The sequence below is a fragment of the Ovis canadensis genome, chromosome 24, assembly GCF_042477335.2.
Source record: "Ovis canadensis isolate MfBH-ARS-UI-01 breed Bighorn chromosome 24, ARS-UI_OviCan_v2, whole genome shotgun sequence".
Taxonomy (NCBI): Eukaryota; Metazoa; Chordata; class Mammalia; order Artiodactyla; family Bovidae; genus Ovis; species Ovis canadensis.
In genome coordinates, this window is record NC_091268.1 from 50,024,670 (window position 1) to 50,042,852 (window position 18,183).

The following is an 18,183-nucleotide window of genomic DNA, read 5'->3' on the forward strand; positions in this document are numbered from 1 at the left end:
GGGGCACAGACCTCCCCCCAGAGTACCCCTTCTGCTCCTCACACTCACTCCTGCCCCTCCACCCAGCCACTCTGGTTGGCGATAATATCCCCAGAGCAGGTTGGGGTGGGGGAAGGCTTCGTGAGATCATGGAGATGGTGATTTGTAGAAGCAAAATGCTGTTCAAATAATTACTAGCAAAGAGAGCAGGGGCAGAGTCTGACAGATCTGGAATGTGGACTACTCCACTTTTGGGCAACAGAACCTCTCTGGCTCTCAGCTATGATCAGTGCCCCTGTGCTCCCCACCAACCCTCCTGAGCCGTGCACATACGCTCGCAGTCCTTCTTTTGACCATCTGGTCGTCGGTGCCAGTTTCACTTAAGGAATTACTGCATTAAAGTGATGGAGCATTTAGTAAAACCTAATTAACATCCAGACTGAGTTTTTCCAAGGGAAGGGAGATCTGTAGAAAATAAAATACCCTAATAATTTAAATTCCACAGTATTCAAATAAATACTATCCGGCTGAATATTGCAAGCTGGATAAATTTAGTTCAGGAGAAAAAAAACTATTAGAGTCAGTCTATTCTCACAGACAAATACTACTTCTAATTTTCATTCAAATCACCTCTCCTCACTTCTTCACATTTATTATGTGAGAAAACAGGCACTAAGAGATGAACTGACTTCATGAAGGTCAAGGTCACTGGCGAGTCAGGCCTCAAATCTCGGCCTTACAGCTCTAGGTCCAGGGCTTTTACCTCATATCACAGCTGCCTGCCGGTGTCCTGAATGGGGCCGGGACTGCGAACACACAGAATTGAGCCTCTTCTCAATCAGTAGAGAATGCTTTTCATTTATACGCCAAGGTGTTAACTCTCCATCTATCCATCCATTCAACCAGCCATTCATCCATCCCCCCATCCACCCACCTAGCCATCCATCTATGAGCCCGTCCCTTCATCCACCCATCCTCATCCATCCATCCACCTACCTACGCATCCATCTACATGCCCACCCCTTCATCCACCCATCCATCCGTCCCCATTCATCCATTGTGTCCTGAGCACCTGCCACATGCCAAGCACTGTGCCATGTGGGGGTACAGATCTTGCCCAACTGTTAAGCTCCATGAAAGGCGCATCTGAGGTAATTACCTAAAACCACATACTGGGGTCTAGTTTAGGTCTAATCTGGCACAGAGTAGATGTTCAGTAAATATTTACTGAAGGGAAGAATGAACAAGCAGACCCTGTCCTCCAGGAGCTCACGGTCGCAAACAGAGCAGAGGAGCAGTCCAGGAGCGCAGGTGGCCCTGGCCGAGCTACAAGATCACTTTGGCGGCTCCCTCAGTACAGGCTCCCTGACACAGACTTTGTTTCTCCAACTTAGGGAGCAGCGAAGTACAATGGGCCCGTCGGAGGCTCCCATGGGCACTGGTACTGGTCCCTCTGTCATGTGGGACCTTGAATTCCAAACCTGTGACTCTCTGATTGCTAAAGCCTCGGGCTCTGAGTCAACTTTGCCAATGTTATTGCTTTACTAATTTGTTCTAGAGTTCTTTGAGCTCCCTATTTCTACATTTCAACTTCATTTCAACAAACATTTCCCAGGCACCTACTGTGTGCCAAGGCCCTGGGAGACCAGCCCGGAGCCCTCTGTGGTCTTGTTCCACGGCAGGGTCTGCTGCCGCACCCTCAGGGAGCCCCACGTCCCAGGGCGCCTGACGTGGGTCCTCCGGCAGAAGCCAAGGTAGGCTGGGGAGGGCCTGTTGCACGCGGGTGCGCGCTGTAAACATCCACAAACTCTGCCGATGGTTACTGAGAGGATGTTAAAAATAATTATCTGCTGAAAATATTAGATTTGCTCTGGATTGTTCATTACATACAATGGCTTAATAGGACTTTTATTGAATAGCTGCAGAGCTCTGGGCCGAAATCAATTTGCCGTACCCTCGGAATCTTGATGTATGCTGTTGACTTCCCCAGTGTGCAGCAATTTGTAATAGCTTTGGTGGGCTGTTGTTTTCAAAGCTTCAGCTCCATCACAAGCATTTATTTCTGACCACAAAATTACATTTATTCAACAGAAAGCAGCTCCGGGTCTTTAAGAGGTTAACTTCTGGAGCGCTTGGCAGCGGTCCAGCCCTGGCCCGGGCGCGGCGGGCGCGATGGCACGGGCAGCGTGGTGGTGGTGGCAGCGAGTGCCGGGCGGGCGGCCGTGATGAATGGGCTGCTGAGCGCGCCCCCTCCACGTGCGCTCGGCTCGCTCCCTGGCTTCCATAGATCACGGGCTTAGCCTCAACGTATCTGACTGAAATTGAATTTGGCTTCTCTCTCAACCGTTCATTTCCTATGTTATGCAAGGTTATATCCTTTTCTGCATGAGCAGAACCAAACCAGCTGCAGCTTTGCAGGAGAAAATGTGTTTTCAATTAGGAAGCTGGCCTGAATATTGAACCGCAGTCCTACTGCTCCCCTAATTGAGCCATCATGGAGTGGGCCTACAGGAAGATGCCGCAGCCACTGGGCTGTCGGGTGTCAGCAGAAGAGAGTTAAAACACACCGTCATCTCCCCCTGCCATGACTCTGGCCATCGCCACCACAGGCACCCCACTACCAGGCATGCAGAGAGGCCCAAGGGTCCGAAGATGGCCATGCTGGCTGAGAAGGAAGTTCCTCTGGAAACGAGACAGGACAGCCGCTTTTGTTGACCTCCAGCCAGAGCCGGTCGTGTCCTCAGGGTGCCCGGCCTGCCCTGCACTCACCTGTTGGGGACCCTGGGCCATGAACCGGCAGGTGTCTTTGATGCCCTCCAAGTGAGGAGGCTGCCTTATTTTTCTCGTGGGTCACTAGGAACCTGGGGCAGAGCCGAAAACACAGAACTTGGTGAACTAGGAGAAGGTGAGCAGAAGGGGATTTCAGCTGAGAATAAACACCCCCCTCAACCGGCTTGGTCTAGCAAAGAGGGCAATATACAGTCAGGGAGAAGACGCAGGTCCTCAGAAGGAAAAAGTTAGCAACGGGCTGAGGTGGTGTGGAAAAGGAATGAAGGAGGCCAACTTTTAGTTCGGTCTTAAAGGATGGAAATGATTTTTATAGGTGAGGAAGAGCAAAAGGTTATAATAACGGAGGCTGTGACTTTAGGAAAAGGGCAGAAGCAGGAAACCACAGGCATGTTCGGGGACAGTAAATAGACCAGCCTGGTAGGAGCAGGAGCCAAGGACATGACGCCTGGAAATACATTTTAAGGCTAAATCATGGAGCTGCTTACACATGGATCTGAGGTGCTTGAGTGGGCACCGAGTCCCAGAACCTGACCTAGAGGAGCTGCCCTTGGGGGACACCTAGCCTGTGCGTCTGACAACCAGTCATGCATCAGAATCAGTGGGGACTTTGTAAAATGACAGATTCTTAGCAAACTCCACCTCTGCTGCGTCTGCGGAATCAGAACCTTGGAGGGAGGAGCCTGGGGAGCTGTATTTCTAGAAACATGTGGGTGCTTCTCAGGCAGCCAGTTGAGCCATCTGAAGACCATCTTTGGGGAACCATCAGTCTGGTCCAATCTTCTCGACTACCAGCCCACCCGCTGGTACTTAATGCGGTACTTGCTGAGTACAGGCATGATGGGGACATAAACGTGTGTGCCACACACAGTCCCTACCCTCTAGATTCCAGAAGCATGAGATTTAGTGTAGGGCCAGTTAAACTGTGTTCCAGTAACTTAAAAAAAAAAAAAGGCAGAATGTCTTTAGGCTCAAAATCACAAGACAGATACAAACGAAGCTCTACCAGAGGCGGGGAGGGGTATTCTGGAATGACTCAGAGGCCTTGGCATTTGGGTTGGGCCTTGAAGAATGGGGTAGGAGCTGATGACACCCCTGACAAGTGGTCCTCTGGCCTTTGTTTGAACACTCCCAGGAACGGGAAACTCACTACCTTGGATGGCCATGCGTTCCATTTTGGAACAGATCAAGTTGCTGGAAAATGTCCCCTCTTCTGCTCTGCTGCTGACACTCAACCCACGCTTCAGGTCACTGAGTCACACCAGATTTCAGAGTCCCAGGGCTCCCTGCCGACTACCTCGGTTCAGCCACGCACTTTACAGAAGAGCAAGTCAGACAGAAAGAGGCCCGGGAGCCGCCTGAGGTCACAGGAGACCGAGCGGCAGCACCTGGGCCAGCGCCCAGGGCCTCTGAGCCCCTGCAAAATGTTCCTGGGAGCAAAGCACTCGGACACCCTGGCTTTATTTAGCCCTGGCCTTTAGATCTGGATGCTTAAATACATGACAGGGCAACAGATCCGGGCCACGGGCCACCCCTGAAACTCTGTCACTTTTAACTAACTCATGAAATAGTTATCCAACTTAATCCACTTCATCTTTTTTTTTTTTTTTTTTATTAAATCTGTCAGACAGCCCTGCAAGTGTGCACAGTCCTTTGCATTCCGCGGTACTCAGACTTTTTTGGATGACAGCCTTTCAAGGCAGCTTTTCCTTGTGACCTCTGAGGTCCCACCCACCCGACCCCCACTGGCTGCACAAAGGGTCTGCACACAGTCATGGATATTTACGTCTGTGGGGACCAGATCAGATACAGGAGGAGCTGGAAGTGGGGTTGGAAGGGGAGGGAGCCCAAAGCTGTGTCTGCCAAGCACTTTACACTAAATGAACACCAACTGTCCTTGTTGAAGACCAGGGAATTGACTGAGACGATGGAGGGGCAGAAGGCACCACCTCCCCACTCCCCAAGCACCACCACTGGAGAACACGGGCTGGGGGGCAAGCAGCCCAGCCGCGCCGCTGTCACCTGGGTGACGGTGGGTGCTTTGCGTTCCCCCCCTCTGGGCTTAGCATCCTCATCTGTGAAGTGAGGCTGTTGCTTCTACCCACCTGTCCAGTGGGGTGCATGCTCCCTGGGGTCAGGAAAGGGGACACAGATGAGGCCAACACAGGTGGGAAATCTAGAGAGAGTGGCGGAAGTAAAAACTCACACGCACAGAGGGAGGAACCCTGAACAGAAGAACAATGCGCTACAAGAGAAACAGTAAGGGGGCCTCAGTTTGGACCGACTGTCAGAGGAGACCACTGTGAGGGCTGACACCTGAGGTGAGCCCTACAGGATGGGTAGGAGAGGGCTGGGCAGGGGCGCTGGGAGGCAGGCAGTGGCCTGGCCAGAGCACCCCAGAGGCTGAGGGCACCAGGAGGCCCTGCAAGGCCATGGGCAGGGAAGGACTGAGGCTCAGAGGAGAGGTCGCAGGGGATGAGGCGATAAGAATAGAAACAGAGATCAGTTAGGGGACCACTGCAATGGTCTCCATGACAGATGACACAGCTTCGGACAAACACGCGGGAGGTGACGACAGTGTTCTCTGGAGGAGGGATGGAGGAAGCGGGGGCGTGGGAGAGAGGAGGTGTCCTGTAGTGATCCCCGAGAAGGTAAGGGCTGAAGGAGGAGGGAATTTCAACAGGTATGAGCCGGAGAGGGGAGGTGGCTGTGGGTTAAGAATTCTTTCCTGTGGAGAACTGCAAGGTCACGTCACACAGAAGGTCTCATAGGAGTTGGAACTCCAAAGAAAAGACCGAGTGAGAGACACCTGAGTTTTCAGCAGACAGATCCTCGGAGAAGATACAGCAAAGAAGGCCGTCCTTCAGAGGTCTGAAGGAAAGGGAGGAACAGCCAGCCCAGGGAGACTGAAAATCCACAGGCAGAGAGATGAACGGAAAACTCAGCGGGCAGAGCATCATGGGATATCAAAAGAAGCGGTTTTCAAGAGGGCTCAGGTGGGCTGAATGTCACTGGGGGAAGTGAGCTGAGGACTAAAAGGACCAAGGGAGAGCGGGGCAGAGGCCAGACCGGGTGGGTGGGTGCCCAGAATGGACGGCTCTCTAGAGAAGCCTGGCTGAGAGGGCTGGGGGAAACAGGAGTCCCCCTTTCTCCCTCCTTCCCTCCCTCCTAGGATGTCACGTGCCACCACTTGTAGGAACACTGCTGAGACAATCCAGGAACTCGCAGAAACTGAAGGTACAGCCCAGGGGTCCCTGCAGGACTGCAGTTCCTGAGAAAGCAGGAGCTGGGCTCCAAGCCCATGGGAAGGGGCATCTCGCCCTCACAGCAAGAGCCAAAACAGAAGATAGATACAGCTTTGGAGATCCAGTGCTCAGTGGCTCAGTTGTGTCCAACTCTTTGCGACCCCGTGGACTGTAGTCCACCGGGCTCCTCCGTCCGTGGGATTTCCCAGGCAAGAATACTGGAGTGGGCTGCCATTCCCTCCTTCAGGGGATCTTCCCCGCCCACCTGTGGACCCATGTCTCTTATGTTTCCTGCATTTGGCAGGTGGGTTCTGTACCGCTGCGCCGCCCAGGAAGCTGGAGATCTAGTGACAAGAAAGGTAAGCGTGCAGCCACTTCTTGGAATCATGAAGCCTGGGCGAGTGTCCCACAAATGCCATTTGGAACATCCTCTCAAATGTGCTTTATTATAGAAGAGAAATGCAAAGTGGTGGAAGAAAATAATATTCAGCTTCTGATATGCAAGAATAGAATTATGGAGCTACTGCCTTGTAAGCACAGTTCTTTATTTTGGAGAGAAGTAGTTCATCCTTACAAAAGAATACATAAATCACACACAACGAAATGGACACCTGTAAGTGAGGACATTCCCACAGCCCTGGAAACCTCCTCTGGGCCTGCATGCAGTAAACTCCATTCTGGATTTCCTGCTTAACCTTTTCATTGTGCTTTTATTATGTAATGATAAAATTGTATCCTTAAACACCTCAGTACTGCACAGTTTCAGGTTTCACTCACTTTCCCCTGCTGTGTTCTATTCCACTGTGTGACAACACTCTTTACTTACTCTTCCTGCTGCTGATGGAAAGCGGGTTGTTTCCACTTGTCTACCATCTGCAAACATCCCTGAACTTGTTTCCTGGGGCACGTGTTTACATTTATTTAGGGCGGAGGATACCATTTATACCTGGGAGTGGAAATGTTGTTTCAAAGTACATGTACTTCTTCAGCTGGAGAATCTGATACCAGACTGGTTTTCAGAAGGGTTACGCCTATTTATGATCTTATCTGGACTTTCGAATTTTGGCCAACGTGGTAGATGTGAATAAGGTGCATTTAAATAATTTAAATGCGGATGGTGACTTCAGCCACGAAATTAGAAGACAATTGCTCCTTGGCAAGAAAGCTATGACAAACCTAGACAGCATTAATAAAGCAAAGACATCACTTTGCCAACAAAGGTCCATGGGAGAAGGCAATGGCAGCCCACTCCAATACTCTTGCCTGGAAAATCCCATGGACGGAGGAACCTGGTAGGCTGCAGTCCATGGAGTCGCTAAGAGTCAGACACGACTGAGCGACTTCACTTTCCCTTTTCACTTTCATGCACTGGAGAAGGAAATGGCAACCCACTCCAGTGTTCTTGCCTGGAGAATCCCAGGGACGGGGGAGCCTGGTGGGCTGCCATCTATGGGGTCGCACAGAGTCGGACACGACTGAAGCGACTTAGCAGCAGCATGGTCTTCCCAGTAGTCATGTACGGATGTGAAAGCTGGACAATAAAGAAGGCGGGGTGACGAAGAGTTGATGCGACAAAGAGTCGATGTGTGCCGCGGTCCATGGGGTCACAAAGAGGTGGACACGACTTGGCGACTGAACAACAACAACAAAATGATTTTAATTTGCATTTTCCTGATTATATGGTTAAGCATCTCTTCATAGGTGCATTGACTGAATGCTTTTCTCTTTTGAGAGTGCTGTTCATGTTTTGTCCATTTTCCTGTTGGTGTGTTCGTCCTTTTCCTGTTTGTCAAAATTTATTTTTATTTATTTATTTTTGGCACATGGGCTCTTCTTTGCTGACCCAGAGCTTTCTCTGGTTGCTGTGAGTGGGGACTACTCTCTAATTGTGGTGGCTTCTCTTGTTGCTGAGCACCGGCTCTAGAATGCGGAGGCTCAGTAGTTGCGGTGCCTGGGCCTCAAAACTCCGGCATGCAGGACCCTAGTCCCTAGACCAGGGATTGAATCTGTGTCCCCTGTATTGGCAGGTGGATTCTTAACCACTCAAACACCAGGGAAGTCTCGTGTCTTTTTCTTATTAACGGGTAAAACTAAATATATATATATATATATGTATAAATATATATATATTTTTTTCCTGAATACTATTCCTTTGTCAACTATGTGTGTGGCAACTATCCCCTCCTGGTTTGTGAGCTGCGGCCAAGGACATCCCCCCATAGAACTGGTTCACGGTAGGCCCGAGGGGGCAACATTCACATCAGGGGCATTCGATTTTTATTATGAAAGAGGTTCAGATAGGTTTGAATTTTTGTGCTGATAAGTTCCCAACAGATAATGAAAATGTCTTTCATTCTTCATTTTCATTTTTCCCTTTCCTAGTTCGAAAACGATGAAACTGAGCTAGCAGCCCGGGGTTCACCTTTCACTTTATTTAGGCTATCTTTCCATGGAGAGAAAAAGGAAGCTTTTACTTTAAAATTTTAATATAGTTGAATGTAACAATGTTTTTCTTTATGGTTTTCTGCGTAATAAATCCTCCATAGCCCCAAATCATCATATTCTACACTTTTTTCTAAAAGATTTAAAGTTTTACCTTAAGTCTGTATCTGTAATTTGCGTTTGCATATGATATGAGGTAGGGATCCAATTTCATTTAATTCCATAAGGATAACCAAAGGTCAGAGGACCTTCAGTAAGTCTCCTCAATAAGGAGACTTATTGAAAAGCCCCCCCTTACCTCACTGATCTGCAGTGCCATGTCTGCAATATATTTGGCTTCCGTATGTGCACAGGTCAGTTCCTGATTTCTTTACTATGTCCCACGGGTGTATTTATCCATACCTGTGAAAATCCCATGGACGGAGGAGCTTGGTAGGCTACAGTCCATCCATGGGGTCGCTAAGAGTCGGACACAACTGAGCAACTTCACTTTCACTTTTCACTTTCATGCATTGGAGAAGGAAATGGCAACCCACTCCAGTGTTTGTTCTTGTCTGGAGAATCCCAGGGATGGCGGAGCCTGGTGGGCTGCCATCTATGGGGTCGCACAGAGTTGGACACGACTGAAGCAACTTTGCAGCAGCAGCAGCAGCAGTGCCAATTACTGTAGCTCTGATAATATGGTAGGGCAAATTCTCTGTCTTATTCTTATTTACTATTATCTTCATCATTATTGGGCCTCCCTCATAGCTCAGTTGGTAAAGAATTCACCTGCAATGCAGGAGACCCCGGTTCAATTCCTGGGTTGGGAAGATCCCCTGGAGAAGGGGTAAGCTACCCACTCCAGTATTCTTGGGCTTCCATTATGGCAAAGCTGGTAAAGAATCCACCTGCAATGTGGGAGACCTGGGTTTGATCCCTGGGTTGGGAAGATCCCCTGGAGAAGGGAAAGGCTACCCACTCCAGTATTCTGGCCTGGAGAATTCCATGGACTGTATAGTCCATGGGGTCTCAAAGAGTCGGACATGACTGATGGACTTTCAGTTTCACCATTATTGACCATTTGCTCTTGCATATGTAAATTCTGGAATCAGCTTTTAAGTTTCATAAGAAATACTGTTGAAATTTTGATCAAAACTACTATGACTCTCTATTGTCAATTTGGGGAAAATTGATCTTTTTTTAATCTTAAGATTTTTTGACGTGGACCATTTTTAAAGTCTTTATTGAATTTATTACAATGTCACTTCTGTTTTATGCTTTGGTGTTTTTGGCCCTGAGGCATGTAGGATCTTAACTTGCCAACTAGAGATCAAACCCACACCCCCTTCATTAGAGTGAAGTCTTAACCACTGAACCACCAGGGAAGTCCTTAATGTTTTTAATAATAGTGGGAATTTCTTGAATAACGTAACTCTCTACATTTAAAATATTCCTTAATATTGTTCAATAAGAACATTACACTGTTCTCCAGAAAGAGTTCCTGTGCACTATTATATTTATTTCTAAGTATCCTTTACTTTTTTGTTGCTATCTGCAACAGTATCCTTTTTCAGCTTGCTATTGATGCAGAGATAGGCAATTACTTTTGTCTATTGATTTTGTATCTAGCAGTCTTGTTAAATAATTGAGACTCACTTGAAAAATGACAGTTTTATTTCTTCTGATCCAATATTTGTACTTATTTCTTTTTCTTGTCTTCCATGCTAGCTAAGACTTCCAGTACAATGTTAAATAAAAGTGGTAATAGTAGGCATTTTTGTCTTGTTCCTGATTTTATAGGGAATGTTTTTAACATCAATGAGTATGATGATTGACGTAGCTTTTGATAAATACCTTTTCCCAGGTTAAGGAACTTCCCCTCTGTTCCTGCTTTGCTGGTAGGTTGGTTTGTTTGCTTTTAATCATGAATGGATGTCGAAGTATACCAAATTCTTTTCCTGTCATACTTGAGATTTTTCCATTTTAATCTGCAAATGATGTTAACTTGTCAATAACTCTGTTAAACCAAACAGATTCTTGGGATACATGGAACTTGATGGAGTCAACTTACTAGTACCTTTTTAAAGACTTCTGTGTATCTATTCATAAATAAGGCTAGCTTTAATTTTTCCTTTCTCACACTGTTCTTGTCTGGTTTTGGTATGAAGGGCTACTACGCTAGATTCATAAAGTGAGTTAGGAAGTGTTTTCTTTTTCTATTTTCTAAAGGAAAAGAAGTTTCCCTATTTTGTAAAAGAACAGAACAGTTCTATGAATGGTTGATAGGATTCTCCCATAAAACTGTCCAGGCCTTGTGGGAATATTTCTGCAAGTTACAAGGCTACTTGGGTTTCTACTTTTTTAATCAACTTTGGTACATCACAGTATTCTAGAAATTTGTCCATTTTGTCTAGGTTTTAAAATTTATTGGCATAAGACAGATCATAATAGTCCCTTATCTTCTCTTTAATCTCTCTGTGCTGTAGCTGAGAAGTTATCCTGTTTTTATTACTTACCGGTTTTTTTCCTTGATTTAGGAAGGTGGTTTGTTTCTGGTAGTAGTCTGTTTCAAAAAATCAACATTTGGGCTGCTTCTCTCTTGGGTCTTTTTATTTTTCATTCATTTAATTTATAAAGTGAAAGTTGCTCAGTCGTGTCTAACTCTTAGCTACCCCATGGACTATACAGTCCAGGGAACTCTCCAGGTCAGAATACTGGAGTGGGTAGCCTTTCTCTTCTCCAGGGGATTTTCCCAACCCAGGGATCAAACCCAGGTCTCCTGCATTGCAGGCGGATTCTTTACTAGCTGAGCCACCAGGGAAGTCCATTTTAATGTATATAATATTGTTAATTATATTTTAAAATTTCATTCTTCCACTTTTCTTTGAGTTTATTCTATTGCATTTTTATAACTTTTTAAGCTGGATGCTAAGCACATGCATTTTTAGTCTTTTATTTCCCCTCTAGTATAAGCAACTAAGTTAGTTCTTAAGTGGAGTTTCCTCCCTGAGGACACGGGTTAAGTATCTAGCTCCCCTACAGCCAAGAGGAGTAGGGCTTTGAGCCAGTTCCTCATCCCCAGACCTCTGTATGAAGACCCTTCTTAAGGGAGAGGAGCAAGGAGCCGGGGCCGACCATTTGGAAGACTTAGCATTTTCTTAGAGTGTGAACGTCACTTCACTGAAGGGACTATCTGAATTACTGGACTAAACTAAGCCTTAAACTGGACTGATACCCCTATCCCCGCCCCTGCCCAGCCGGGCTTATGAAACACAAATTTAGGTATTAAAGTGAAAGTGTTAGTTGCTCAGCTGTGTCCAGCTCATTTTTATTTTATTTTATTTTTTTCTTCTGGGGATCTCAAGAAAGAAAGCTATCTATACAAATTCTGAGGCAAAGATCATGTTTCACTAACCCGGTACTTTCTCCCAGGGGGAGCTCAGACACCTTGGGATGGACTGTAGTCTGCCAGGCTCCTCTGACCATGGGATTTCCCAAGCAAGAATACCAGAGTGGGTAGCCGTTCCCTCCTCCACGGGATCTTCCTGACCCAGGGATCAAACCTGGGTTTCCTGCAGTGCAGACAGATTCTTTACTGTCTGAGCCACCAGGGAAGCCCCACATTTAGGTATGCTGCTGCCGCTGCCGAGTCGCTTTTAGTCGTGTCTGACTCTGTGTGGCCCTATGGACTGTAAATCACCAGGCTCGTCTGTCCACGGAATTCTCCAAGCAAGAGTACTGGGGTGGGTTGCCATGCCCTCCTCCAGGGGATCTTCCCAACCGGTTCAGGGATTGAACACGAGTCTCCTGCATTGCAGGCAGATTCTTTACCACTGAGCCACCAGGGAAGCCACAAAATTTAGGTAAAGCCATAAATAACTATAATTTCAGTATGAGTTAAACTTGATGACTCTGTTATAACAACTATGAATAACCATCATGACTATATGATCCCAAACATTTCCATCAAGGTTAACAAATCATTATTTACTAGTTTCTTCTAAAGGTATTTCTCAAGCGTGCCTTCCGGGGTCACTCTCACCTTATGAACAGCAATAGATCCTGGAGAAAGGACAGAGGCGAAGTGCTTTTAAAACTGCCTCCGAGGAAACTTGGCTGTTCCATAGCTTATCAGTAACCACTCTGAGAGGCCAAACACTTTTTGGTTCTCAGTTGCTGCTGGGGACACAATGGCTGATGGACAGGACAGCACACAGCAGCTGCCTTCACACATTATACAGACGAGAGGGGAACCGATACAGATGGCAGGTGGGTCTCTGGCATGAAGACAAGCTCAGAGCCCATGGCAAGGTGGGACCTGGCCTGTCTTCTAGGGCTCAGGGAAGACTCTCCTTGAGAAAGCAAGCTGGGTAAAGAGGGTAAATGCAGAGTGTTTTGGGAAGCAAGTCAGCCGTGCAAAGGCTCAGGGGCTGTCAGTGAGGGCCTGGGCCTGGTGGAGATGTGGGAGGGCCGTTGATCCTGAGACAGGAGTGAAGAGGTAAGTGGACTCTAGAAAGGTGAGCAGTTACTGAGTCACGCGGGTCCCACAAACCACAGGAAGGAGGGTGTCTGGGTTTACAGGAGAACAAACACCTAAGGGTGTAAGCAGCCCCCTGGCCAGGCTAGCATTTCCCATGACACAATAAAGGAGTGTTCTCGCCGGAACTCTAAAGGCCTCTGTGAATTTCACACTGTCGGAAAACTTCATTTTTATTTTATTTTATTTTTTTCTTCTGGGGATCTCAAGAAAGAAAGCTATCTATACAAATTCTGAGGCAAAGATCATGTTTCACTAACCCGGTACTTTCTCCCAGGGGGAGCTCAGACACCTTGGGATGAACTCTAAGAATATATCTGATAAATAAACTTGTAGCAGCAGACCCTAGAGTGATGGGTATGAGAACAAGCCTGTAGTTACCAGAGAAAGTGGCTTTTTCAAATACCAATGGATCTTGCCCATCTAAGCACCAGGACACGCTGCCTCTGGCCCCGTCTGCGTGAGTGGTCCCCACGTGCAGTTACTTGCTCCTATGCAAGCTCAGAAACAAGCAGGATTTAGCTCCCTCCACTCAAATCAGCTTATTAGAAAGCACACATTGTTTAATATAAATATAGCAATTAGCAGAGGCTTGGTAGATATTAAGGGTATTATAAAAATATTTACTTTTCAAATAGCCTTAAAAAAAATCAGGCAAATAGGAAGCCTAGATGTCTCACAGACGTTTTAAATGTAATTTATACTGCCAGAACTAAATCCGTTGCCTCATCAAAATCTGGGATAATCTACACAACTGGCTTAGATTCTTTAAAAAAAAAAAAAAAAGTCAGTAACAAAGATGAGGGCATGGAGAGAGTGTCTATATTAAAGGAGAAATGCAAATACCCCCTAAATGTAATGCAGAGCAGTTATAAGATATTTTGGGGGCAACTGGGGAAAAATGATTTTGGGTAGAACATTAGATATTATGAAATTCATGGTATTCTCCCAGCTGTGATATACAGGGTTAAAGTATGACAGTTACAGAAACTCAGTTTCATTTGAAATGCCCTTGAATTTAGGAGATGCCCATGCAGCTAAGGGCATAACCGCCTCCACTCTCTGCAATTCACTTTCAAACGCTGAGCACAAGGTGGCGGGGGGAGAGGGGCGGGGTGTGGTGGAAGGGCACAAGCATGGCATGACGTTCACAGGTGAGGAGTCTGGGTAAAGAGGGCTCAGCTGTTCATTATCCCCAGCCTTTCTACTAATACTTGTATGTAGATTGGAAATTATTCAGAAAGGAAGGAAATGCAAGCAAATAACAGAAAGAGCACCCTGAGCTATTTCAGCCAGAGAAACACTAAGCCGATGGGTCTCACAAAAGCTGCTGAACAGGTAGGAGAGATCAGGTCACGTGTGGGCAGGCATAAGGTGACGGCTTTACTGACAACGAGGGTGTGGAGATATAATTCTGAGGGAAGGGCAATGCAAGTCCTTCCAAGACCTGGGCTACTGATGTCCTTCTGTGTCTCATGGAGCCAAGCACGGGGCGGGGGCGGGGGTGGGGGGCGGCTTCCTGCGGCAGGAAGTTATCAACAGGGAGAGGAGCCCGTCTGCCTGGCTCTCAGATCTGCAGCCGCCACAGCTGCAGTGTGGCTGCTGCTCCCACGTGTGTCCCTTGCTGTCCTGCAATCTCCTCTGCAGCCTCTGTTGTCACCTGAGTGCTGAAGAGTCTTCCCAGTGGCAGCCCTGGTCTCCTGCTCCCCAGCCTCCTGCGGGACCATCTGCCTGCCTGCTCTCATCTCTCCTGAACTCGCCCCCTCACCTCCCCAAATCCTGCCCCTTCCCCAGGCTCTCTGAGAGTTGGGAAGTTGCAGGAACACAAGATTTCTGAGATCCCATCAGCATGGGTTCTTTAGAGCAGGGGTCCCCAACCTCCAGGATCTAATGCCTGATGATCTGAGATGGAGGTGATGTAATAATAATAAAGTCACAATAAATATAATTTGACTGAATTATCATGAAACCATCTCCCACATCCTGGTCCATGGAAAAATTGTCATCCGTGAAACTGGTCCCTGGTGCCAAAAGGTTGGGAACTGTCCTCACAAATATTACAATACTATCATTCCCACTGGAGGGGCAGAGAGGGAATAATTCCCCCACATGAACACCATTTCTGGTTTTCTGAAATTCACCAAGTGTCCACACAGACAGTGGAGGTGGAGCTGGCGTGTCACCCACTTGGACCACCTGCCTCCTTGGTGCATGGGCAGCATTCAGGGTGCACAGGTCTCAGGTGACCGGCTGCCCACCTGCCATCTTGCTGACCCTTCTCTGGAAGGATTCCTTAGACAACGTTCCTTCTACCAAGCCCCAAACCACCCCTGTGGCTTCTGCCTGTGAAGCTCCTCTCCCCCCGCCGGGGCTGTGCACCAAGGCACCAGGCCGACGCACCACGTCCTTCTGCACAGGGAGCCTTGGGGTGGGAGCCTCAGAACAGCTCAGGAGACCTGTGAGCTCCGAGGCGGGGGTGGGAACAAGCCCACTCCGCTGGGGGATGTGTGACATGCCGGCTGCTGCCCCCCAGATTCCGCTTCCCCTTCTGACATCCTGAACCCCGCCCTCCCCTCCCACGTGGGCTTTAATGGCGGACTCAGTGGAAACATCACTTTGAGGATGATGGGTTGGTGTGGCTGGGGAGGCTGCCTCTGAGTAAGCACCTTGCGCCAGTGGCGCTTACATGATGAGAATAGGAAGAAAGCGTGATGAATGGGAAGGTGGCTCTAACAGGGGATGTAAAAGAAACCCAAACGCTTACCTCGCCTTGGAAGCTCTTCAGTAGCGGTGCTACCTGCTTGCGCAAATCCTGGGGCGAGAAGGTGGGTCAGGAAGAGCCATTGGAGGAGAAAAGAGAAGGGAAACATTCGTTAAGGTCTCCTAAGAGTTCAGTGCTGTTTTCTGTCACATAAAGCAATCCTGATGCCTCTCCTGGATCATGGCCTCCCTCCTACAACACAAATCACGCCAACCGTGCCCCTTAGCTTAGAAGAACTCACTCAGGACTTCCCTGGTGGTCCAGTGGCTAAGATTTTGTGCTCTTAATGCAGGGCACTTGGGTTCAATCCCTGATCAAGGAATTAGATCCCACATGCTGCAACTAAGAGTTCCAGTGCAGCAATGAGCGACCGTTGCATGCTGCAACTAAGGCCTGGTGCGGCCAAATAGATTTTTTAAAAGAGAGAGAACTCACTTAAGAATACAACTAGGATTTATTTCCTCTGAGTTCTGGTTAGATACACCTCATTTTGACACAAGTTTTTGCTAGTGTCAGCCTAAGATAGTTTGCTTAGAACAAAATAGGATATTATAATGTAGCTTTGATTTGTTTGTATCTGAAATGGACCTGGGTCACCATCCTGTATTTCAGCTGCTATTTCCAAGCACTATTCATGGGAGACAGACGTGAGCCTCTGAGGCTGGGCTCCGCCTCCCAGGCCAGTGCTGCCAACACCAACAGAGTGCCAGCTACCTGTGTGACTTAAGACATTCTACAGCCACGTTCAAAACGCAAAAAGACACAGATGAAATCAATTTCGGTTTCACTTCACCCAATATATCCAAGATAGTATCATTTCCTATGTAATCAATACAAAAATCCAAGATAGTTTACATCCTTTGTTGATATTAAGTCTTTGAAACCTGGGGTACATTCCCGCCCACATCTCCATTTCGACCAGCAGCATTTCAGGTGGGCCCTTGTGGCCAAGTGTGTCCAGTGGCCACCACATCAGGCAGCTGGGGGCTGAGGGATGCACTTGCATGAGCTGATTGGGGCTTGCCCTGGTGGCAGGAGGTGGAGGGTCAAGGTTGGTGGACCCCTCGCTCCCCGACAGCCAGAGGGAGAGGTGAAGATCAAGAATCAGAAGTAGGAGAATCAGGAGAACACAGATTGAGAGGAGGTTGTATCAAGAGGGAAGAGGTATTTGTATTGAATCTTGTCACAGACACCAGGCCTGAGAACACCACTCGGTGGAATGTCCAGGTAGTGCTGAGTGCAGCTGAGTAGAGTCTTGGGCTGGAAACTGACCTGCAGGGGGCTGAGGGTGATGCGGGTGTGAGGGAGAGGCTGCAGGGATTGTGTGGGGAGGAAGGAGGGGGATGGGGTTTGGGGAGCCCCACAGGGAAGGGGGTTGCAGGTGGAAGTTAACGAGTTACCACTTGGAGAGAGCCTATGTTAGTGAGGGGCTTCAGATACAGGGCATTCATTGCTTTCCACAGTCACTCTGCCAACCAAAGGGACTGGTACCCACATGTCATGGATGGGGATGCCTGAGGCTCAGAAGGGGAAGGAGGCGTATCCAAGGTTGCACACTGGGGAAGAGTCAGGATATGAACCCAGAGCTCTCTCCAGGGGACCACATGGAGACTAATAAAGGAATCACCTTGGCTGGGTGTGGTACAAGTATGACAGCCGGAGGCCACATGGATAGCAACACAGTGAGGGGGTGGGGTGTAGGTACACAGGGACCATTCAGAAGGCTTGTAATGAAAAGGCCCAGACTCGGAAAGGAAATGGTGAGGCTGGATGGGGTCATGGCCTGTGAGAGCTGGTGGTGCCAAGGCATTTGAGACCCTGTGTAGAGAGGAGGACGGAGAGCTCCTGGGGGTGGATGGTGGCTTTGGGTACAGGTACCAGGAGCCCTGGTGCTCAGCCTACAGTGTTTCTTATGAGGCTTGTGCCAGGACTGCCCCAAGCCCTGCCAGCCTGCACAGGCGGCCAGCCTACAGGGAACACCAGCCTTGAGAAGCTCAGGAGATGGCAGAAGTGTTTCCAGAGGACTCCAGCACGGCAGGTGAAAGAGTCATGCTGCTCATAACGATAGTAAATAAACTAAACTGCTCTCTGTTGCCCCTGGTCTTAACCAGCCCATATATTTCAGAAATCATGTCTTTGGGCATATTAGTGTCTCCTGACAGACCTGCTAAAACAACCTGTTAAACATACTAAAGCTGCATGTGTTTGTACTCAAGCACACACATCTATCGGAATACAGTAGAGGACAAAAAAAAAAAAAAGGCACTAAATATTCACAACCATATACACACAAAGTGATGTATTTCGAGTCACCAGCTAAAAAAAATAATCACCTATTCCCATTTTTTTTTTTTTTTTTGCCAAGGGGGGAGGCAGTCTGAGAAATTCCTTAACCAACACAGCTACCTCCAAATATCACCTGGTTTAGGACCAAACTAAGGACCCAGAAC

At 47.9% G+C, this 18,183-nt stretch overlaps 1 protein-coding gene across 7 annotated transcripts in view; it reads right to left on the reverse strand.

Annotated features, from left to right (window-relative positions):
- Positions 1 to 18,183, reverse strand: part of CUX1 (cut like homeobox 1) — a 353,721-nt gene that overhangs the window by 172,404 nt on the left and 163,134 nt on the right. For all 7 annotated transcript variants that reach the window (XM_069571106.1, XM_069571105.1, XM_069571107.1 and 4 more), the window contains exon 3: positions 15,737 to 15,784. In XM_069571106.1, coding sequence (XP_069427207.1) covers positions 15,737 to 15,784 — 48 coding nt within the window. The remainder of the gene's footprint in view (positions 1 to 15,736; positions 15,785 to 18,183) is intronic.